At 34.1% G+C, this 24,987-nt stretch overlaps 1 protein-coding gene across 1 annotated transcript; it reads left to right on the top strand.

Annotated features, from left to right (window-relative positions):
* The first annotated feature begins 4,627 nt into the window (after positions 1 to 4,627).
* Positions 4,628 to 23,488, top strand: LOC125849439 (uncharacterized). The gene is made up of 10 exons (XM_049529524.1): positions 4,628 to 4,643; positions 13,535 to 14,178; positions 14,433 to 14,541; positions 19,698 to 19,815; positions 20,089 to 20,362; positions 20,436 to 20,523; positions 20,622 to 20,663; positions 20,744 to 20,792; positions 20,893 to 21,036; positions 23,141 to 23,488. Exons 1-9 carry the CDS (start codon positions 4,628 to 4,630, stop codon positions 20,972 to 20,974), a joined length of 1,422 nt encoding a protein of 473 aa, XP_049385481.1. The 3' UTR covers positions 20,975 to 21,036; positions 23,141 to 23,488.
* Positions 23,489 to 24,987: the final 1,499 nt, after the last annotated feature.

Raw genomic sequence — 24,987 nt, 5'->3', positions numbered from 1 at the left:
AAAGTCTTAACCTTGTTCCTGAACATTGGCTTCATCATGAGAATGGATTAAGTTAATTGACAATGTCGAACCGTCAGTCACAACTTTGTTTTTCTTCTTGAATCTAGCTTTTGGGATCTCCAGTCCGCTAGATAGAGTTACCGCCATGCTGACTTGTCCTAAGCCGTAAACCCATTCCCTTAGATGATCTTTCAACTGCCTCTCTCACTTGGCCTTTCGTTAGTGGATCTGACACATTATCGCTTGACTTCACACAGTCAATTGTGATAATTCCACTAGAGAGAGCAGTTGTCTTACGGTGTTATGTCTCCGTCGTATATGACGAGACTTTCCATTGTACATGACGCTCCTTGCGCTACTTATTGCTGCTTGACTATCACAATGTATCCAAATAGGTCCCACAGGTTTGGGCCAGAATGGAATATCCTCTAAGAAATTTAGGAGCCATTTAGCTTCTTCACTAGCCTTATCTAAAGCAATAAATTCAGATTCCATTGTGGAGCGAGTGGTATATGTCTGTTTGGACTATTTTCAAGAGACTGCTCCTCCACTAAGTGTAAACACATAACCACTTGTGGATTTTACTTCATTTGACCTGGTGATCCAATTTGCATCACTATATCCTTCAATCACGGCATGATATTTATTATAATGCAAAGCATAATGTTGTGTATGTTTCAGATACTCCAACACACGTTTCATTTCCATCCAGTGAGTTTGATTTGGATTACTAGTGAACCGACTCAGTTTGCTAATAGCACATGCTATATCTGGTTGCGTATAATTCATAATATACATCAAACTTCCCAACACTCTGGCATATTCCAATTGAGAGTCACTTTCACCTACATTCTTTTGAAATGTAAAGCTTAAATCAATTGGAGTTTTGACAACATTGAAATTCAAGTACTTGAACTTATCCAATACTCTTTCAATATAATGAGGTTGAGATAATGCTAGTCCCTGAGGAGTTTTGAGAATCCTGATCCCTAAGATCAAATTAGCAACTCCTAAGTCATTCATATCGAACTTACTGGACAGCATGCGCTTAGTAGCATTTATATCGTCAATATCTTTACTCATTATTAACATGCCATCAACATACAGACAAACAATGACTTCATGATTCGGAACGTTTTAGTGTAAACATACTTATCACATTCATTAATCTTGAATCCATTTGCCAACATTGTTTGGTCAAATTTAGCATGCCATTGTTTGGGTGATTGCTTGAGCCCATAAATCGACTTCACAAGTCTGCACACTTTTTCTTCTTTACCAGGAACCACAAACCCTTCAAGTTGTTCCATGTAAATTTCTTCCTCCAACTCTCCATTTAAGAAGGCTGTCTTTATATCCATTTGGTGGATTTTAAGATCATGGACTGTCGCTAGTGCTATTAACATCCTAATTGATGTTATCCTTGTTATTGGAGAGTATGTATCAAAGTAGTCCAGACCTTCCTTTTGTTTGTATCCTTTGACTACAAGTCTGGCCTTATATTTGTCAATAGTCGCATCGACTTTCATTTTCCTTTTAAAGATCCACTTTGATCCTAAAGGTTTATTTCCTCGAGGAAGATCAACCAATTCCTAAGTATGATTACTTAAAATTGATTCGATCTCACTATTGACGACTTCTTTCCAATAAGTTGACTCATACGAAGACATAGCTGCTTTAAATATTTTAGGCTCATTTTCAAGCAAAAATGCCACAAAAGCTAGTCCGAAAGAAGTGGATTTTCGTTGGCGATTACTACACCTAGGATCCTCAATAGGTTGTGTATTCTCCGTTGATTCTTCCCGTGGTCGTTTAGGTCTTTCACTTGTCGACTCACATTCAATTTTATACGGATAAATGTGTTCAAAGAACTCAGTGTTATCTGACTCAATTATCGTATTCACATGAATTTCAAGATTATCATATTTGTGAACCAAAATCCGACAGGCCTTACTGTTCACAGTATATCCAATAAATACACAATCCACTATTTTGGGTCCAATTTTCACCCTCTTGGGGTAAAGGAACCTCTACCTTGGCTAGACATCCCCACACTTTGAAATATTTCAAGTTGGGTTTCCTTCATTTCCATAACTCATATGGAATCGATTGCATTTTGCTTTGGGGTACCCTATTGAGTATCTTATTAGCCGTAAGGATGACTTCCCCNCCCCCCCCCCCCCCCCCCCCACAGGTTTTGCAGTGAACCAGAACTGATTATCAAGGCATTCATCATTTCCTTTAACGTTTTATTCTTTCGTTTCGCCTAACCATTTGACTGTGGTATATAGGGTGCAGTAGTTTGATGAATAATACTATATTTCAAACATATCTCTGCAAAAGGAGATTTGTATTCTCCACCCCTATCACTTCGAATCATTTTTATCTTTAGATTCAATTGATTCTTCACTTCATTTTTATATTGCTTAAATGCATAAATTGTTTCATCCTTACTATTAAGCAAATATACATAACAAAATTGAGTGCAATCGTCAATAAAAGTTATAAAATAATTTTTCTCACCACGAGATGGTGTCGACTTCATATCTCATATATCTGTGTGAATTAAGTCTAAAGGTTTTGAATTTCTTTCAACAGACTTATAAGGATGTTTAACAAACTTACTTTCTACACAAATTTCGCATTTCGATTTATCGCATTTGAAATCAGGCAATACTTCTAAAGTAACCAATTTTCGCAAGGCTTTGTAATTTACATGTCCCAAACGAGCATGCCATAAATCATTTGACTCCAATAAATAAACATAAGCATAATTTTTATTAATACTGTTAACAACCATTACATTCAATTTGAAGCGACCCTCAGTGAGGTAGCCCTTTCCTAAGAACATCTCATTCTTACTTATTACAACTTTGTCACTAACTAGGACACACTTAAACCCGTTCTTAGCGAGCAGTGCAACAGAAACTAAATTCTTCCTAATAGTAGGAACATGCAGAACGTTGTTCAAAGTCAACACCTTGCCGGATGTCATTTTCAACATTACTTTCCCAGTTCCTACAATCCTTGTTGTTGTTGTGTTTCCCATGAACAAATCTTCATCGAACTCAGCAGGAGTGCACCTTGCAAAGGCTTCTTTTGTAGAGCAAATATGTCGAGTGGCACTTGAGTCGAGAAACCACTCCTTGGGATTTCCAACTAAGTTGCACTCCGAGATCATTGCACAAAGGTTATCTACATCTTTTATCTCTTCCACGATGTTTGCTTGACTTTTGCCTTTATCTTTGTCTTTGTCCTTTCTTGGAGCCACGACAGTCAGAAGCCTTATGACCAGCCTTATCACAGTTGTAACAGTTTCCCTTGAATTTCTTCTTTGCCTGTTTTGACTTCTATCCGTTGGACTTCTTTCTCTTCTTGCCTTTGGTAGGAGCTTCTTCAATAATATTAACTCCAATTATTGTCGAAATCTTACTAGACTTCTTTTCGAAGGTTTTGTTATCTTCCTCAATCTTGAGCCGAATCTCAAGATCTTCAAGCTTCATTTCCTTACGTTTGTGCTTTAAATAATTCTTGAAGTCATTCCACGAAGGAGGTAACTTCTCGATCATTGCAGCCACTTGAAACGCTTCATTTACTACCATATTCTCAGCAATCAGATCATGGAAAATAAGTTGAAGTTCCTGCACTTGTGATCCAACGGTTTACTATCTGACATTTTATAGTCTAAAAACTTTGCGACCACAAACTTTTTCAAGCATGCATCTTCTGTCTTATATTTCTTCTCAAGTGTATCCCACAATTTTTTCGTAGTTGTCATTGCACTATAGACATTATATAAGTCATCCTCTAAAGCACTCAGAATGTAGTCCTTACATAGGAAGTCTACCTGTTTCCATGCTTCAATAATCATGAATTTTCTCTGTCTGGCATTTCAGCAGTAGGCACCGGAGTTACTTCATTGGTAAATTTCTGCAAACCAAGAGTGGTAAGCCAAAAAAATACCCATTACTGCCATCCTTTGAAATTCACAGCGGAGAATTTTCCCGATTTCTCTGCTGGTGGTAGAGCAGTTCGGGTTGGTGCAGCAATAACCACCGTAACATTATCATTTGCCATTTCAGAATATGTAATAAACAAAAATTGATACAAATGACTGAGTAAACAATAACTTAAATTGCAAACTTAATAAGAGTATAAAACCACGAAGGTTTTTGTCTCCACCAGAAACACGGAGTTACCAAAGTTTCCAATGAACCAGTGGAGAACATAAATTAATTCACAAAAAATTAAAATCTGTAAAACATACTAGAATCTGGAAAAGACAGAACGGAAAAAGATCAAGCCCACTGAATGTACAGTGTCCCCTTAAGGAAATTATTCCCCTCTAGTATCCGAGGTTTGATTTGGAATATGTCCTTCCAGGATAGAATGATCTCAATCACCAGTGTATTGATACCCAAAACGCTGGTGTCAGCGAGCCACTCAACGGTAGTAAAGTTCACGAAAAATATTTGTGCAAAAGAAGAAGAAAAAATCAGAAATTTTCGTAAGTAAAAAATCTGAAGAATAACTGATATTTATAACCAAGAGGAACTGGTTTCGAAAGATTGCAACCTTTCAAAAACCACACGACCATTTCAGAAAGTTTGCAACCTTTCAAACGGTCATGGTTGTTCCTGAAAGTAATTTAAATAAAACAGGTCACGCGGATCTGAGTCGGGTCGGAACGTTTTGGTTAATTAACTAATTAATTGCAATGTTTTTGGCCATTTAATTTTATTTAATTAATTAAATAAATAATTAAAACAAAACTTTGTCCAAAAATAATCTTTCGATCGATCATTTTCCAAAGCCAAAGCCGAGCCGAGCCGAGCGAGCGACGACGACGCGAGGGGGGTCCCTCTTTCCAATCCTTTTAACAATTAATAGAAGTGTTTCTCTATTTAAACTCTTCTATTTTTCTTTCCACCACCGATGAGGGAGAAATGACTTTTTACTAAAGCATAAGAGGACTTTTCAAGTTCCTCTCTTTTCATCTTCCTTCCATTTCCCATTAACTCTTGTTATATACCCAACACTTTCTAAATTTGTTGAGCTGGTATAGCCACCTAAACGGCCATGGAACGCTTTAGCGGCTTGGATCGCTTTAGCGGATGTCATTTAAGCGGCCAGGGAACCGCGTTAGCGGAGTCCACCAGCGAGGGGCCTATCCATTTTTGGAGTCTTAGTGGTTAAATCTCGTTTTTCAGTTGTTCTTTTTGAGACTTTGTATCTCTTAGAGCAAACTTGTGAGCTTCTTTTTTGTGGGATTTCTGTGTTGTTGATTGGGAAGTGTTGAGGGGGCACGTTAGGGTGTTGATAGAATCGTAATTCACCCATCAAACTCATAAGTTTCTTTGATTCTTTCTTGTGAATTCTCAAAGTCTTGGGTGCATGATCTGTTTCGAGGCATTTTGAAGTTCAAATTGTGCCCATTTTTGGGGCACAAGTTCCTTGAGCTGGTTGGGACCCATTGACGGAGTCAATTTCAGGATTCCTTGCCCAGGTCTCGCAATACCATTTTGGCCCCTTTTTAGTTCCATCTTTAATTATTGTGAATTTGGTGTCTAAATGATTGTATTGACGTTGGGATCATTATTTTGATAGCCTGGCATCGTTCGGAGGCGGTTTGGAAGGGAAAAGCGTCGGTTAAGAGGTTTTGGAGCGCACACGATGAACTTCGAGGTTGGCTACGACTTACTATCCTTAGACCTTGTTTGTGATTGTGTTTAGCATGCTAATTAGCTAAGTGTGGGGCAGGTTTCTATCATGATTTCATGTTTCTTTCCTTTCTTGTATCGTTTTGACCTTATTTTGTGTGTTTTGGGTAATTCTTGAGATTTCTTGTTATTAGTTGAGAACCTTTGCACCCTTGAGTTGAAATTAGGCTAGAATCGCCTTAGTATTGTTGTTGTGAAGCCTTAGCCTAGGTTTGTCTACAATGTAGTCCATTCGATGATCAATCAGAAAGCCCAGCACGAACTAATTAAGCAGTCGTATTAGTTAGTTTGCTAAGGAGATGAGATCACACATACAAATTACGATGGCCTAGCCTGAATAAACGGACAATCAACTGTCTGTGATTTAAGTAAATACAAATATGGAGATAAAAGTTCTATACATATATACCTTTAAACAAAATAAAAGGGTAACCATGTCAGCCGCAGATTAATACCAAAATAAATTATCAAACATACTACGAAAAAACTCACATCATGAAGATGAGACAATTTAAACTCACAATGAGACAAAGAGTCCAAGCAGATGCTACAGTTAGTGTATTTTCCTTGTAGTCAATGTGATAGACATTCTCATTTATGGAGAAAACATCTCATCTTCATTGTTCTTCACTGCCACATCATCAACACTCTGCCTCATAATGAAAACAAATGAGCGGATCGGACCACAGTTTATCCTTGATCATCTCATCGATTTCATCCCTTTTATCAACTTTTCACTGAACCACTTAAAGAAACTTCTTTCATCAACTCCCTTGCCTTGTGCCCATTGTATTGACGATGCACTAGTTTTAGTACACTTATATATACCTCTTCCAAAGCTTTGTATTCTCAAAATATGCATTTGAATCAAAATTTAAGATAATGCTATAAGCTGATTTGACATCTTGAGAGAGTTCCAGTTTGATTGAGCTTAGAAACTCGAATATCTTGCAGTCCTCTTCAGCACATACAAGCCCACGATGCTTCAGGAAAGATTTCATTCAACGTCCCATTCCTGCTGCCTTCTCCATGTGAATGTTCAAAACTCCAACCAAACCAAACAAGAAACATGATTTACTTGTCAAATTCCAATTTCAATACTTATTACACCCTCCCTCACTTATAAATTTGCACATATCTTAAAAGACACTCTCTCCGTCCTTATATACTTGTCAAATATTTCCTAATTTAATTTCTCCTTTTATTTGTCATTTTTGACAAATCAAGCCATGAAAATTATTATTCCCTCAATTTATTAACATTAAGTAATGTCTTTAAAAAATATAGTGAGTAAATATGTTTGAGACCCTATTAATTAATAGGATAAAATGGTAAACTTATTAAACCAATCATTATTTTCATACTAAGTGTGTCAAGTCAAATTATGACAAGTAAATAGGGACGGAGAAATCAATAATTAATATTAAAAAAATTATCATGATGTTCATATTAATTGATAGTTAAAACTATATTTACCCTTCACCCGTTAAAGCTAGTCATATTTATCCTTCACCCACTAAAATTAGCAATATTTACCTCTCTAATTAGATTTCATTTTCACCTTGAAAGAGTCACGTGTCATGGTATTAATAAATGAAAAACCAGGCCCATGGCCCGACCCACTTTCTTACCCACACGCAAATCACTCACACTTCTCTCTATCTAGGGTTCTGGATTGATTTTTAGTTATTTTTTTACCAGAGATTTTATATGTAAGTATGAGTACCAATTGACTCATATACTCATGTAAAATAAATATTTGATATATTGGGAGCACACAAAGGCTCAAGAAAAGGAAAAACTAGTTTGTGATTGTTGTGCTTCAGAATGAAGTAATTAAGTTGAAATTTTCTAAACTTCAATTGGAGCATGTTTTGCAATTAATGACATTTAGGGAATTAGGATAAGGGGTATCATATAGATGAGATGATGAGCACCTATGCGAGGATCAGGTGGCATGTTCGATAAATAAGTTGATTTTTTAGCTGATTTTTGTGATTATTTGGCTTTGTCGGAGGAAAATGGTGAAATTGACTTGATTGATTGTGGCTAGTTGAAACATGGGCATAAATATTTGATTATCTTGCAAAATAAGAAATAATTGAGATTGTTAATGATAAAATTTTGTTCGGTATATATACTTGTTTTGATATATATTCATAACACTCATCTCATTGGAGGAAGAAAATGTGACATAGAGAGTCTCATTCTTAACATTTTCATGAAAATGATTCGCACAAAGGACGCGTCATCAGGATCTTTAATTTCAAATTTACGGAATAGTTTTTTGATTTCATGCAATAAACTTACATCACTATTTTCCAATAGAATGTCATCTACATAAAGCACAATAATAATATATTTATTTTAATTGAACTTGAGATATATGCATTGATCTTAAAAATAAATTGACGATATAGTAATTTTGGTTGGATTTATCAGGAGACTATCACCTCATGATCAAATTTTTTATACCATTGATAGAATGCCTATTTTAAATCATATATTGAATTTTTAAGTTTATATACAAGGTGCTTTAAATTTTGAGACTCAAAGATTTTCAATTGCACCATGCATACCGTTTCTTCAATGTCTCCATACTTTATGCCCATTTATTGTAGCTTTAAATCATAATAAACTACAAGTATCATAATGATTCTAAAAGAATCTTTCGATTAAATTGACAAAAGAAAGTCTTTTCAAAATCTATGTTTTCTTTTGAGTGAATCCATTGACAATTAAGCGTATTTTATACCTTAACTAACAATTATAAGATAATAATTTTCAAATATCATGTCAAAATCATATTTTTAGAGATAAATAATGGTCATCCAAAATTGAATTTCTCATTTTATGCCAGATAGATTGTTGGGAAATATCAATTTGAAAAGCATTTGATGAAGCCACCTGATTATTTGCACTAGTAGAAGAAATATTATTAAATTTCTCTTCAAACACAATTTGTTTGCTTTCATTGTTTCTACCATAATCAAAATCCTCAATTAATTAGACATGTTCTGTTTAAAAAAGATATAATTGAGGGGTCGTAAAACTTAAAACCCCTCAACCTTTCCGAGTAATTTATAAAGTAGCATTTAACAATTCTTGATTTTGATTTTTTTAATAGGCTTTATAAAGCCTCGCCTTGGCTGGACATTCTCAGACATGTAAGTTTTAAATATTAGACTTCTTACCGATCAGAAATTCATACAAGTCTTAGCTATTGCTTTGCTTGGAACTCTATTTTAATATGTGCATTACAATTTTTTATGCTTCTCTCCAAAGCGATTCACGTAAAGAAGGATGTCTAATCATACGTCTTACCATATTCTTAAGAGTTTGATTTCGTCTCTCAACTACACGATTTTAATTCATTAGAGTCCCCGACATAATGTATTGAGGTATAATTAAACTTTGTCAAATATTTTACAAAAAATTCTGAATGTTATTCACCCGATGCATCATATCTACAATAGCATTCTCCTCTATGGCTAGATTCGAAAACCTTAATTATTTGAGAAAACACATTAAAAAAAAATTCTTGAACATGACAACATAACTTACTTTAGCACTTAAATTACACAGAAATTTAAATACCCTCCTTAACATCTTTAAAGTGATTTTTTTTCAATCCTCCCATCACCAGCCTAGTTGAAGGCTAGGTGTTGTTAAGCACGCGCATTTTTGTCCACGCAACCTTTAACTAATTTCAGTGTTTTAAAAGATGGGGGCGTGAGGTGAGACATTTTATGCAGTACGTGGTGAGATGTAAGCCTAGGGTGTACATTTTTACTCCTAGGACTTACGTTTTTATGCTTGGAGCTTATGCCCCGATTCTAAGACTTATGCCCTATGGATCTATGTCTTCAATTTACGCCCGAAACATTTTTGATACGCCCCGAGACTTGCTAGGGACTCGCCCCATAAAACATTTTTGAAAACACTGACTAATTCCTTTGTCTTTTTATGTAAAAAAGAAGAAAAATAACTTCTCCAGTTTTCTTTTTCTTTTTCTCTTTTTGTAATGAAAATAAGTTTTGATACTCCATTTGCAGACCTCATTTTTCCACATAGAACCAACAACTCCTACACCCATTATAATTTTTCTAAAATTTAACCAAAAATTACACACCTTGACGAATTTACCCCTTAATCTACAAACCCTTAATTCAAATTTCAACTGCAATTTCAGTTTTGATTTAGCTATACCGCACCACCTTAATCAAAAAAAGTGATTTACATAAAAAAATATTAAATTTATCAATGAATTGGGCGAAGTTTTCATAATCTTTTAGTGGAATTTGACTTCTTCTCTGATAATATTTTGAACTGATAATCTTCTTTGATATCGAAAATGATATGGATGAATTAAACACCTATTTTTTTTTTGTTAAAGAAAAACAGTAAACAAGAAAAGATTAAAAAAAAAAAAAAAAAGAAGAAAAATATGTGAAAAAAGTTACATTTGGGAGTAGTTATGGAACTCAATGGGAAAATAAGAAAGAAAAGGGAAAGAAGAATAAGGTGAAAAGAACCGAGAATTAGAGAAGTGTCTTGAAAAGAAAATATTTAAAAATTAATAAAAGAAGTAATCAAGTATGTCATCCATAAAAAGATAACATGTGTATTGTTTAAATTAGTTTTTTTTTTTGTGTTTTTTCTCCTTCACATGCTTATAGGAAGTTCTTAAATTGCTAAACTAAGTTGTGCGGATAAATTTGGAGGTACTTTATGTCTTTTCTTTAATTATTTTTTGCCTAATTGAGGTCCAACTTTAGCTTTGAAAATTTTAAAAATATTCAAAGCTTGTGATTTTTTATGAATTAAATAGAGATGTCCATAGAGAAAGTAATCATCTACTAAGTTAATAATATATTACTGGCCATTCCATGAAGCTGTAGGGAACATATCGCAAATGTCTGTAGGTATCAACTCAAGTATTTTTTTTTGTGTCTTATTGAAAAAGTCATGACCTTTTGAGAAGTCACAATTCTTTGAGAAAGTCACAACTTATTAAAAAAGTCATAATTCTTTGAAAAAATCACAACTCATCAAAAAATTACAATCCTTCGAAAAAGTCACAAGTTATCAAAAAAGTCACAACTCATTGAAAAAGTCACAACCTAATTAGTTAGGGATATTATAGTAATTTAACATTCAAGTTATGAGTTCATGCTTTTAAGATAATTAATTAATATATATATATATATATATATATATATTAAGAAGGACCCTGCAACAAATTGCTCGAGTGAAACAAAATATATGGTCTATTATTGATAGATTAATGGTAGTGTGTTATACCTCTATTAGCAATCTTCTTTTTTGGAGAACCATTAGCCTATGAAAATATATTGAGAAAACCCTAAATAAATGAAGTTTTACCTTAATATTGGATACAACTATCTAAAATTAGAAGACAATGAAAATTGAAAGCTATTAAAAAATCATGACATAAATGATAGTCATAAACCTCAACTTTATTGCTCTTTATTTTTTAATTTAGAATTTTATAGTTTAATAAAATAAATCGTGAGAGGGAAAAGGAAGGAAGAGAGAATGCAGTTGATGTACCTGTGATGAGAGAGAATGAGTTGATTAGGATGAAGGCGTTAATTGTGGATACATAATCTGTCCAGATATTCAGTTCTCCTAATCTAGTCTAGTTTTTAGAGAATGGTGTATTATCTCAATGTATCCAACTTAAAATATGATATAACATTCTTAATTAATAAGAATATATGTAATTATTGAAAGTATGATCTCAGTAATGTCTATAAAGGTAATTTAAAGGTGTCAATTGGGTTGGCCGAGTCAGATCGACCTATTACAAAATTGAAAAAATTACTGAAATACACGTCTTATGTTTCTCTTATTTCCAATATTCCCTTCTATTTCTAAAAACCTCTAAAATTCCTTATTTCTCTCCTAATTCTAAAATATTTTATAATGTATCCGAGCTAGTTTATAATGTATTCGAACTAATTTTTAATGTATCCGAGCTAGTTTTCATTGTATCTGATTATTTTATAAAGTATCTGAACTAGTTTTTAATGTATTCGAGCTACATATTATGCATCCAATTTCTTTATTTTTTCAGAAAGTAATGTAATTACAAACTAAATAGGGATAGATTGCAATTTCATATTAAAACTATGTAAAAAAAAAATTCTATCATTTTCCGGTACTAAACTAGGCCGAATCACCCATAACAGGGTTCGGTTCGACCCAGGCTCAATAGTAAGAAATCATTACTTTTAACATTCAACATCTACCGAAAAATTCACTTGAAGCCACATTAGACACACATTGTAAAAATTTAATAAATATAATTTAATAATTACTCAATTAAATACTTGTTAGAAAATGTCATTCTAAGAAAAATGTGTTTTAGAGTGGGTTGATGAAATGACTTGTATATCCTTTAGGCTTAGTGCTAAATGGCCATAATTATGTGGCCATAATTTGACAAAAAATGTCTAAAAAGACAATTTTAACCTTTTTCTTTCAAAACAAAGTCAAATATTTCTTAGGAAATTTTTTTAAAATGACAATATTTTAGCATTTAGTAGGACCCCTTAGCTACACTTTCAATATTTATTAAAAATAGTTATATTTTAGTTTGTTATTGGTTGTTTTATGTATATTTTCTATGATTCAACTAGTGTTTTTCTTTACTAGTTGCTTCCGATTATCTAGAAGTTTCTCGTTGGATATCACCGTTATTTCTAACAAACACGATAAGGACGAGGACGAGGACAATGATACCTAAACTTATAAAAATATGTGTGAACAGCAACAACAACAATAACAATAAGAATAATTCCTAAACTTATTAAAATATGTGTGCAGCAGCGACAACAACAATAATACTTCCTAAACTTATAAAAATATGTGTGAACAACAATTATTATATTTAATGAGTTAGAATTATCAATAAATTTTATTTTCTAATTATCAATTTAAATTTTGTATTCTTTATAGTTATTTTATTAGAAAAGGAAGGGAAAAAAAAAGAAAAAACTACATACATATTGGCCTTTGGGAGTATTTAATTACCACTTCATTCGTCCAACAATAATTGTCACTATATTGAAAATATTTATTCAACTATATTTGTTTAGTTTAGAAAATCAAGATATATTTTACCTTTTGTGTCTATTTTATCCTTGCTATTAAATATTATTTAGCATCTAACGCATTTTTCAAAATATTAAATTTAATAAAGTTAAATGATAAAATAGTATTAGCCCTATTATTTATTATTTCTTAAGAGTGTGCCAAGTCAATACTCCCTTTGTCCAACAATAATTGTTCACTATTTGTTTGACACACATCTTAAGAAATTATAAATGAAAGAATAATTTTATTATATTACCCTTTAAATATAATAAATACAATATTTTGAAAAATATAATAGAAAAATAACTATAATTAATAATAAGGAAAAATTTAAAATTAACTATAAAATTATCCATAAATTTTATAAAGTGAACAGGACATCTATCCTTTTTAATATAATTAACAAGTATTATTGGATGGATGATATAATAAACAACTACGGTTGGAATACTAGTTTTTATACATTGGAAATGATGAGAATAATGATTAAAGTGTTTGAGTTTGTGTTGCATGACTCTTCGTTTTCTCCCTCTCCATTAAATTACTTTACTTTACTACTTATAAATATAAAATAATAAATAAAAGAAACGTATCTATATATCGTCAGACTAGTTTGAAGAGGGAAGATGGTAGTCGAAGAACCTGTTCCCAACCCCAAGGTATGTATTTTACTATATATATATGTAAATAAGTTACAAACAACATTGTTGATTGTGAGATAATGCTAAGGAGAGGAAAATTGATACCTGCAGCTGGTGGTGGTTCATCTATTAACAAAAAAATGATTAAGAAAAACAGAGCTAGTTCGGAAAAAGTTGGTGCCTGGAGCAAAGAGGATGAAATCACAATCGTAAAGGGACTCATAAAGTTGAAAACTGAAAAAGGGAAAATTAGGTTAGATTATGTTCAACTTTATGATTCCATTAAACAATCTCTTGGTCACAAATCAGCCACACCACTTCATTTGCAAAAAAAAGTCAGGTGTCTTAGGGAGAAATACAAGAACAATTTAAAGAACAGCAGGACTCCTACCATCCCACATGAGGAAGAGTTGTTCTACTTAAGTGACAAAATTTGGGGCAAGGATGATCAGCACATCATGAACCAACAACTTACAATTCCTTCTTCCAGTTTGGATATGAACCAACAATTTACAATTTCTTCTCCGGAAGAATCTGATACAACTTTTGTCGGAGACCTAGGGCTAGCGTTAACAACTATGAGCAGGAATCAGTCTAATCCACTGCAAGTAGCTCTTCAACAATTCAAGTTAGTTTCTCAAAGTTTGAGTATTAGGAAGAGTTATGCCAACCAAATACTCCAGGCCCCAAAAAAGGTAGTATATATAATCCTTTTCATTTTCTTATCAACTAATGTGATGGTTTACTAGTTTGTTTTAAAGATTTTTACGCTTCTCATGTTATTAAATTCCTCTCCTTGGCTTAAAAATTAAGTTGTGTATATGAGTACTGTTGTTGAACCTCACTGTCTATGCAATTTTATGATTTATATTTTGCTATGCTAAACTTCTTTGTCTTGGTACCTTCCAAGTGCGTCTATTTTTTTTCTTACCAATAACTTTTGTACAAGGAGGAACTTTCTGAACTAGAGGAACAAAAGATAGCAAGGTGCTATTTCGACACAAAGATACAACATGCACAATTGGTTTCAGATGCCTATAATGCTAGCCATGGTTTTGGTAAGCTTTCTATCTAGCTAAGAATATCTAGTTTTCATAGTGTGTAAGGGGAAAATTAATCTTATATTGATGTTGATATGTACTTGTTATTGCTTGGAATGATCTGAATCTGAAGCACTTTTAGGAGTTAGATTCATTGATGATCTATTGGGGCTTTTATTTTCAAATTAAGTAGTGTCTTTTTGTGCATGATTCCAGTTTTAAAAATAGCCGCTGGTGCCAAATAGGGTTCTGCATAAGCATCAACAAGCTTTTCACATGTGGCGTTTCCTTTCAAGTGGTCTCTTGGGCCTTGCTCTCTTCCTGTTCACTTTATCGAGTTATAAGCAATTATTTTGTTGTTAGTGAGCTAAATTAATTAGGACTATTTCAACAAACTTCTGGCACCGAAAAAACAATAATGATATCAATCCCAATTGTTAGCCTAACTTTGCCGTCCATGATTAGTCCAAATTATATTAAGATTCGGTCCTTGTTATCCACATGCCCTAGAAGTGGTTTTTCCCTATTCACAAACTTTACGGTGCATCAAAGAATATGTGTTCAGCAGGGGCATAAAGGATAGAAAATATAGTTTCTGTAGAACTTATTTCTACAGTTTTGTAGACTTTCTAATATATGCATAATACATAAACATACTTAAACTTACTGCCTTAGCCTAACCTGACAAATAAACGCTTAAACTTTGAGAGTGCACATCTAGACACCTCAACTTGGTCTCAACTAACAACTAAATACTCCAACTCTACTCCATTGTGCTCGTGGACACTCAAATTTGACATGACGCATAAATATTAGAGGTGTCTAGATGGTAATTTTGTAAGTTGGAGTGTTCAACTGTCACACTGGAGATGAGTTGAGTTGTCTTGATGTGCCTAATCAAAGTGGGAGTGCTTACTTGCCAACTGAGGTGAAGTGTGAGTGTCAGTTAATGTATTATGCCTTTTATCTACACTTTAACTTCAATTTTGTTAATTTATTGTGGAATGAACCTTTAGGAACTCGATCCCAACTGGATTCATTCCTTCATTTGAAAGAACCATACTAAATTAACCTTCATAGATCATATCACCAAATTCATTTTTCTGGTAATTTCATACTTATTTGCTAAAGGGAAAAGGAATGAAACTATGTGATGTAGTTTGGCATAACTTCTTCAGTAGGGGTCACATAAGTGATGGTACTAACAATTGGATTTGGTGTCTGTCTGGCTAGCATTTCTGCTGCCAAAAGATTGTGGATCAACTAGCACACAATCACACACAAAGCTAATAGAGGAGAAAAATAACACGAGAATTTAACGAAGTTTGACTATGCCTAATCCTCCAAATAGAAGCAGAGAGTTTTCCACTATGAAAGAGAAGAAGTGTACAAAGCTAATTAATCCCCAACTACAACCCCTATATAGAGACCTCAAATAGTCCAAACCTATAAAAGAAAGGTTCTTCCAATCCTACAAGAACAATGTATTTTACTTTCCCAAATCTATTAGGACAATGAGTTTCCTAATCATACAAGGGAAAAATTCAAGGCATAATTAAGAAATATTACCCTTGGCTTGAATTCTCTTCATCAACATGAATGTCTCTTTGCCTTGCCCTGAACCCTAAAACGGGATCTACTGAGTACTGCACCAATCAAATCTAGGCAATGGGTAAACTTGTTGACTGAGACTGCCTTGGTCATCATATCCTCCAAAATATCATGTGTAGACAGCTTCTTCACATCAACAACCCCTTTGCAGCCTATTACCTTTTGCTCCTTTGGCAATGAACCAAGCTTCCATGCTTGATGAAGAGAATAATACCAACCCACTAATCAACTTCAGAACTAAAAATAACTTCTTTAATGCTATTAGGCTCAAGCACATCAATTGTCTCTGCAACTGACAAAGCAAATTTTACAAGATTTGCATATCCAAGAAGATTCCTATCAAACTACATTTGCACACCTTTTTGGTTGGTTGATCACTCTCTTCTCTTCTCTTCGCCTGTTGTAATGCTATATGATTGTTGTTGCATAGGTGAATCGACATTATCTTGATTAAAGTTTTTCACCTCCTTCACTTCTGAACTACTGGGCGGTCACTGATCTGTTTTTGGTATTGCCTTCTCTCTCTGACAGTCCAGTGAGGCAGATTCATTGAATGTCATATCCCTACTAATAATTAACACTGCAGCCTTCTAATCTGCGCACTACAACTTGTAACCTTTCACTCCAGTTGCATACCCTAGAAATATGCACGTCTTTGCCCTCGGCTTAAGTTTGCCATCCTTCACATGAGCATAAGTAGGACAATCAAATATCCTCAAATTTGAATAATCAGCAGGCAAATTGGATCATATATCAAAAAGGGTTTTGAATTCAATATCTATGGATGGAGATCTATTGATTGAATGACAAGCTTTATTGACTCCTTCAGCCAAAAAAACCTTGCTACCATATGAGTGTGAAGTCATGCTTCGTGCCTTGTCACTAAGTGTTATGTTCATACCTTCTGCAACATCATTTTTTTGTTGTGTTCCATCACAAAATTGGTGTCTCACTATGCCCTCTCTGCTGCATCAATCATTGATGAGTTGCAAATTTAAACCTATTGTCTGTCCGAAGACACTTGACTTTTCTTTCAGTTTTCATCCAGTGTTGTCAAAAGCAAAAAGAACAAAAAAAGTTTTATGTTTATTGTTGCTTTAAGTGCAAAATGCAAATAAAGTGTGGAATTTAAAGAAATAAGACATTAAGAGAGAAAAAAAAAATACAAATTTGTATATAAGTAATCGTCAATCAAAGTCATAATATTTGGCAATACTCTTGGAGGGAACTCTGTTTGGAGCCCACAAGTCTCAATGTATATAATCTAAATTTGTTTTTGGTCTTGTGCTCTGCCTTCTTGTTCAACTTCACCATTGTTTGCTTACCAAAACACACAATGTAACAAAAATTCAAAACTTGATTTTTGTATTCATCCAACAAATTCTGCTTGCTCAACAAAGACAATCCTTTGTCACTTATATGACCAAATCGCAAGTGTCACAATTGAGACTGATTCTGATCACTCTTTTCAGAAGGTACAATTGCTTTTGTATCAACTATTCTAGCTTGAAGATAATATAATATAGGATGCAACTTACCCTTCATAAGTACCATGGGCCCTTTACACACTTTAAGTGTCCCATTACTTGAGTGAAACTTATACCCTCGATCATCCGAAGTCGAAAGAGAAAACAATTTTTTCTTCATTCGAGGAACACACCAAACTCATTATTTTTAATAATTCCATTAATGCACAATGACCTACACCTTTATGAGAAGATTTAATATGAAAAATTCATTATCCTCGTTCTTGTTTTAGGTCCCAGAACCCTAGTTATGGAGTTTAGTTATTCATAACTTTATGCAAAGAATAGGAGAACTGTCTAACTAAATAACACTAAGATAAAGAGAAACATTATGAACCTTGAATTAAAACTTAGTTCTTGCAATTTTGGAGTACATCATTAGTGATCTTACAATAATTCCATTCACAATTCTAGGAAGAATGATGAAAGAATTGCAAGATTCTACAAGATAATGCTAGTAATAACTCTCCAAAAATAGGTGATGTTAATTCCTAATGATATCATGATAATCAAAACCCTAGAAAAGATCTATTTATAGACCATGTGAGAAATACATGAGAAAAATATTATTGAATTGTCTATCTACATTATTACACAGAGACTCCATTTATAGAAACTACAATATAATCATTTACCAAGTAGGATACTATTTACTATTTACTATTCATATTCCTATTACTACTCCTATTCTTATTCCTATTCGTATTTCTATTCCCATTCTAAGTAGGATTGTATATACCTATTCCTATTCTAACACTCCCCTCAAGCTAGTGCATACAAGTCATATGTACCTAGCTTGTTACAAATGGAATTAATACGAGGACCAATGAGGGGCTTGATGAGGGGCTTGGTGAGATATCTGCAAGTTGATCACTTGACTTCACAAAATTAATAGCCAATCTCAATGGCTTAGTCTTCTCATGAAATGTTGGATTTAATGCATAATGCTAGTTAATCTCAATGTGCCTGGTCTTCTCATGAAATATTGAATTTGATACATAATGTCAATAAAACACATAGTGATAAAATTATAATGTTGCACTTCCCAAATCAAGTAAAATGGGAGTAGGTGCCATGTTACGCGCACACCTCGGTTGGAATTGTGTGTGTGTGTGTATATATATATTCTGTCCACAGGGAATGAGAACGAGCCCAGCCTGCTACACTTCTATAGAACTATTTTGTCTTTTACATTGAATAAGCTTACAGCTTTACGAGAGATTAGTCCTCTTTTTTTCTTTTTCTATTTTGCTTTTTATTTTCTTTCTTTTCTTTATTTGTTGTTGAATCTTTATTCCATATGAGTTCCTTTTTTTTTTTGTATATTACTAATTCTTTCTTCTGTTTTTTAAGTTCATAGAGTTTATTAAGTTTTTGCTTTGAGCATCTAAATATGCATTTATAGTAACTTTTAGTTCTAGATGTCCATCCTTGTAATGTTATAAATACATAATATAATTTTGTTGATATATGTAATATTATTGAATTTCTATGCTTTGTCCAAAATTATCACAACTATCAATTTTTTTTGTTCGATCGACTTGTCTATATAAATAAAAAAGACAGATAATCCGAACCAAAGCTCTAAATAGATCAAATCAAAAGACAGTGTGGCACCCAAAATTTCAAAATCCTGGATCCGCCTCTGCATATAGGTTCATGAGTTCAAGCCGTGGAAGCAACCACTAATGCTTGCATTTTGTTAGGCTGTCCACCTCACTCCCCTTGTGGTGTAGACCTTCCCCGGACCCTGCTAACGTGTGATGTTTTGTGCACCGGACTGCTATTTATATTGATATTTCTTGTTCACCATTTAAAGAAATGTATGCATATGTGCCGTTCCCTGAAAACTTAGGTGTGGAGAGTTTTAATTCTATGATTCGAGTTATATGACATGGAGTATCCGCATGGTAAAAACAAATGTTACTTTGGAAGATTGACAATATTAGTAATCCACATCGTACTGTCATCTTAGACCTTTTAAGCCTAACTTACATGGTGGGAGATTGAAAGGTTAATCTTACGTCTTATCCTCAGGAGGCTCTCTTATAAATATAGTAGCTGATTGCGTACTCAAGGAAGATACACCAAAGGCAATGAACGAGGGGAACTGTCCAACGGCAACAATTGGATGTTGGAAACCAATCACTGGAAAGTAAGCTTTTTTATTATTTCCTTTTGTTTCCCTTTCAAGTTTTCCTTTTCGACAGTATTACATGACTTGCAAGATGTACTAGGATAAGTCAGTTTAAGGCAAGTCTGCCGGTAGGAATTTTTCATGCATATTATGTTTTTTTCATTAGTGTACTACGATCTTTGCATTAATATTTTATCTTCTTCTGTTTACTGCTGATTATGGATGACTTTTGGTAGTTTTTACATTAAGTTTCTCGTGTAACTGGTTTCCCCTTGCGCTATGAATATGCAGATCTTCAGACACAAGTCCCAAATCAGTAAGTGAAAGGTGTCATTTGCAGGAGAGAAAGAAAAAAAAGAAAAGGAAGATCAAAAACCAAGAAAAGCATCGCGACTCAAGTATACAATCTCAGTTGGAGATGGAAAATCGGAGCGCAGTTGCTAATGCTAAGGATATCAATGAGAGTGCCACATCATCACAGATGCATACGTTACCTGATGGACTAACTGTTGAGGTGATGGTGAAGGGAAAAGTGGACGGGAAAGTAGCTTCTCCAGGAAAACAGGTGATTCTATTTGAAAATTCAAATAGAGATGGTGCAAACGTCATGCTGCTGAATGATCCTTTCTTTTGCCCAGATCAAAATTCATTTCATCGCCAAATTAAGAGATACAGGGTGCACTGTTGGCTCAACCATTGGTGCAGCTCCTCATCAATTTTGTCTAGGTCTCTCTCTCTCTACTCTCGCACACAATCACTGCTCTGCTCCACCATTAACTTAACTGATTATCCCTTTATATTCTTATTTTGATGTCATTGATCAGGTTACGAAAAAGTGTTAAAGGGATTGAACATTGGCATTGAAGGTAATCATTTTCGTGGACTGAAACTATTTTCTTTATATCTCAAGCATTCTATTATGGGTGGCTAAGCTATAACCTTATAGGCATGCATGTTGGTGAAAAGAGAAGACTCACTATTCCACCATCTTTGGGGTATATACAAATCATTGCTGAAATGCTCTTTTTTAAAACTTATTTGTTGTGATTCCAACACTTAAACATTTCTCTGCTCTCGTGCCTTTTGTCGGTGCAGCCCTGGGAGCAAGGCTAAGCCTCCAATAATGCCAGACTCATGGCTTCTGTATGAAGTTGAATTGGTTGATATATGTGAATGAAGATAATATGTTGAAGTTACTCCATTCAACAGTGAAAGGAATTTTGCCAACCCCTTGCTGAGGTAATTCTCTGAAGAGCTGTCTTATAATTAGCTGATAACTGCATTTTAGATGTTCTCAGTTCTGGTGATGATATATAATATATATATATTAGCTTTTTGATAACATTAAGGTTTTTGATTGCTCACTTTGCATATTGAACTTAGAGACCTACACTGAGAGATGATGTACTTTTCAGTGACTGCTGATGATTGAATTAGGGTAGGGTGGTTAACATGACCTACCCCACACTTAGACTCTTGCTCATCCTTGAGCAATTATTAAAACTCATTTCAATAATTCAAGCTTCGGAACACCCCACCACTTTGGTTGATACAAATAATTAGGCTATCTAGCAACTTCATCATATCAAACAACAAACATCTAATCTCCTAACCTCAAAAACGGATTTTAACTCATCAAAATTAAGCTTGCTTACTGACTTTGTCAAAGAAAGTAAATAACATTACCTATCTATAATAAACAAGTACCCTTAAGAAGAAATAATCCAAACACACTCAAATCAAAGAATGAATGTAATAAGGACTTAGCATCGAAGCACAATTCTCACTTAGAGACAGACTCTAAATCATCAAATGTAAGCTTGCTCACCAACGATGTCAAAGAAAGTAAATGACATCGCCTATATATTATGACACAAGTACCCTCACAAGAAGTAATAGTCCATACATTCAAATCAAAGAATGAATGTAAAAAGGACTTAGCATCAAAGCATAACTCTCTTGCTCACAAAAAAATTCATATATATGCACAAAGAACCATTGACTTGTCCATTATGTATACCCCCACTAGTTAAGCATGATGAATAGAATCAAAAAGGACTTTAACGGGTTGTATTTTTGGCTAAGGGATGAGTAGGCCAACTATGATAGTGACTTACACTTCCCTAAGCACGTTAAACTTTCTACACTTCATTACCCATTATTCTTTTCTTGAACTTATCAGCTCTCTTCATCAATTATTTCACTAGTAATTCTCATCATATCAAGGACGTTTCAATCTTCCTTCTTTTTCATTTTTTTTCTCTTCATCACTTTGTAGCTATCATTGATCACCTTTTTCACTCGACCATTCCTTCCTTCACATTTAACAATTCTATCATAGTCTAAGCTACAATGCTCAAGGAAGTAAGGTGCAAAAACTAGAATAAAACAAATTGAATCAAGGTAAAAATGCAACTAACAAATTAAAGGCTACAAGCTTAAAGGGCTAACTAGTGGTAACAATATCTTAATAGACTAACTTCACAAGACATATCAAAGAAAGCTTATTATCATCTTCTAAACATAGCAACACTTTTCATTTATCTTAAATAACATACTAAGAAGTTTTAGACTAAGATACAAAACCATAGAATATATGCAAGAAATCCTCCCCTTTCATGGAACTTGTCTCAATCAAGTTGGATCAATTCTACTTTAAAAAAATTAGGGTTATCACGAACTACAAAATAAGAATAAGCTATATATAGAGTCACTATCATGAGCCGAGGTGTCAGAATGTCTGCTATTTTATTAACACTCCAGCAACCAAGGTGTCAAAAAGTCCGCTATTTTATTAACACTCCAACACTCACAAGGAAAGTAATATTCAAGCTCAAGTCTAAGTTACTAGTGTAGCTTTAGTCCAAACCTTGTTAAAAATTCATTAAATATGTAAAAGTTTTTTAGATTAGAATGGAACTTGAAAGAGCTCATAAGTTTAAAATTTTGGCTCCACCTGGGATGTGCTGTGTAGATTATGTGTTTAGGCCAAGAAAATATTTCATTCTCATCTCCCATTCGTGAATTTTTCTTTCCATTTTATCTGAACTCTTGTAATCGTTGTCCTAACAAACTTGAAATTAGTATGGGCTTTCAATCGTCAAACTATTTTTCGATAGAATTCCAACTTGGAATTTGGTGCAGAGCAGATGTATCTTGCTGCAACTTTTTATTACTCTGTTTTTCCTTAAATAATTGTTGATGATGTTCATTATTTTACATTGATGAAGTTATTCAATACGACAATTTCCCCCATGCTCCGTGGTTCTTGTCCTTGTGTTATTTTATGTCAATTCATCTAAAATTATAAATTTGACAATATTATTTTTTTATTTATGTACAGGGTGATAGTTGAAGAATGATGTTGGCCAACTATATGTTTTTGCTATTGATGTATGTAAGTTGGTCACTAAAGCCATCTGCGATGTTCTTTTGGGGTTATCTAAAAACCGTTGATTTGTTGTTGACTGCTAAACATACTATTGGTAGCTTGATGTTTTTAAGCACCAGGCATTATATGGCTAACTAAGTTAAGGTTTTAGTTGTTCTTTTTTTGATTAAGGAAGTTGTGTATTCACAATAGGCTCATCATCAAATACACACCAAGAATACAGAGAAACATGTTCCACAAGTTTGTAGCTAGTTAGCTATGGAGGAAAAGATGTCCATTAACTTCTCCATCTTGATCACACGTGAAGCACCTTGAACATATTTCTCTTCCTTTTTATGAAGCACTTCATGAGTCAAACATGCCCTTCTGCACCAACCAAGCAAAGCATGAAATCTTTAAAAGTATTTTTATCTTCCAAATTAATTTCCATGGCCAAAATTTAATTTTGTGATGGTATAATGGTAAGAAATCAACTAAGAAATCAAGAATGCGGACTTGTTCATTGTAGTAGTTTAGTACAAATGGGTGGATGATTCTACAAAATCTACTAAAAGAGTTTGTAGTATCAAATGTAACAATTAAACTAAACTTCGGAAATTCAAGTAATTAACAAGTAATCTAGGGGTGTAGGGATTGGAAATTGATGTCACGTAAGGGTAATTGTGCTGCTCAATAGTGCTAAACATTCATGGATATGTTGGGTCATCTTCAATGACACTAATCTTCTTTTAATCTCATAGTATTAGTTCATAGAATTTCCTTTCGATCTCATCTATATGCATGCCTAAACATCCTATTACCTTACGATATAATAGATCTGAACTATAATCCCTTTTTCAAGCAAACTATAGACATCAAACCTAAATTGCATGTATCAAACTAATTACTGTAACACCCCGGAAACTAGTAGGTTAAACTAGAGCTAAACGTGAGGGTTAACGTCAAGGAAGAAGGGCTAGAGCCAAGGAAAATTGGCAAGGGCCCAAGAGTTGGACAAGGCACTGCCCCCACCTCCACGACCCGTAGTGCCACCCGTGGTGGACTAAGCAGTAGCCTCCCCAAAATCTGCCCAAAAGTTGCTCCTTTTCATGAGCCACTACACAGCTCGTGGTGAAGACCATGGCTCGTGGGAAGGCTCGTGGAAGGGAGTTGGTGGTGTGAGGGTTGAGAGAAGTGGCTTAGCCACTGCCTTAAGGCCCACGAGAGGGACCACGACTCGTGGCTAGCACCACGGCTCGTGGAGCCCCTCGTGAAGATGCCTTGGGCTTGTGGGCTAAAGGCACATGTTGCCTAGCCACTGTCTCAAGTCCACAAAGGGGACCACGACCACAGCTCGTGGAGCCCCACGTGGTGCCTAGGCAGCCCACTTAAAGTGAAGGTTATTTTGGGAAGTTCCTTTTAAGTTAGTATTAAGTGAGGTAGTTTTGCCTTACTTTTATATACCTATATAGGTCTTTTAAGTCAAAATACACCCATTCACCTCATTATTTCCCAAAACCCAAATCAAATCCTAAGGAATGTTCACCTTCTCCAAATATTCTCTCTAGAACTTCAAGGAAGAAGAAGAAGGAAGTTGGAGCTAGGGTTCAAGGAACAAGGGTTTCTACTCAAATTCATTGGATTTCATTGTTAAGGTATGGTAGTTCTTCATCCATGGAGTTCCTTCAAAACCCTAATTTCAAAACTAGAAATTCCCAAATGTTAGGGTTTGATTCCAAAGTCATGGGTTCCTTTGAAAATCGTTTCTAATGATTGAATTATGATATATTATGTATGAATTGATGATTTCCTATGATTTT

This window comes from Solanum stenotomum, chromosome 12 (genome assembly GCF_019186545.1).
Source record: "Solanum stenotomum isolate F172 chromosome 12, ASM1918654v1, whole genome shotgun sequence".
NCBI lineage: Eukaryota > Viridiplantae > Streptophyta > Magnoliopsida > Solanales > Solanaceae > Solanum > Solanum stenotomum.
This window is presented reverse-complemented; position numbering and strand designations above follow the sequence as displayed.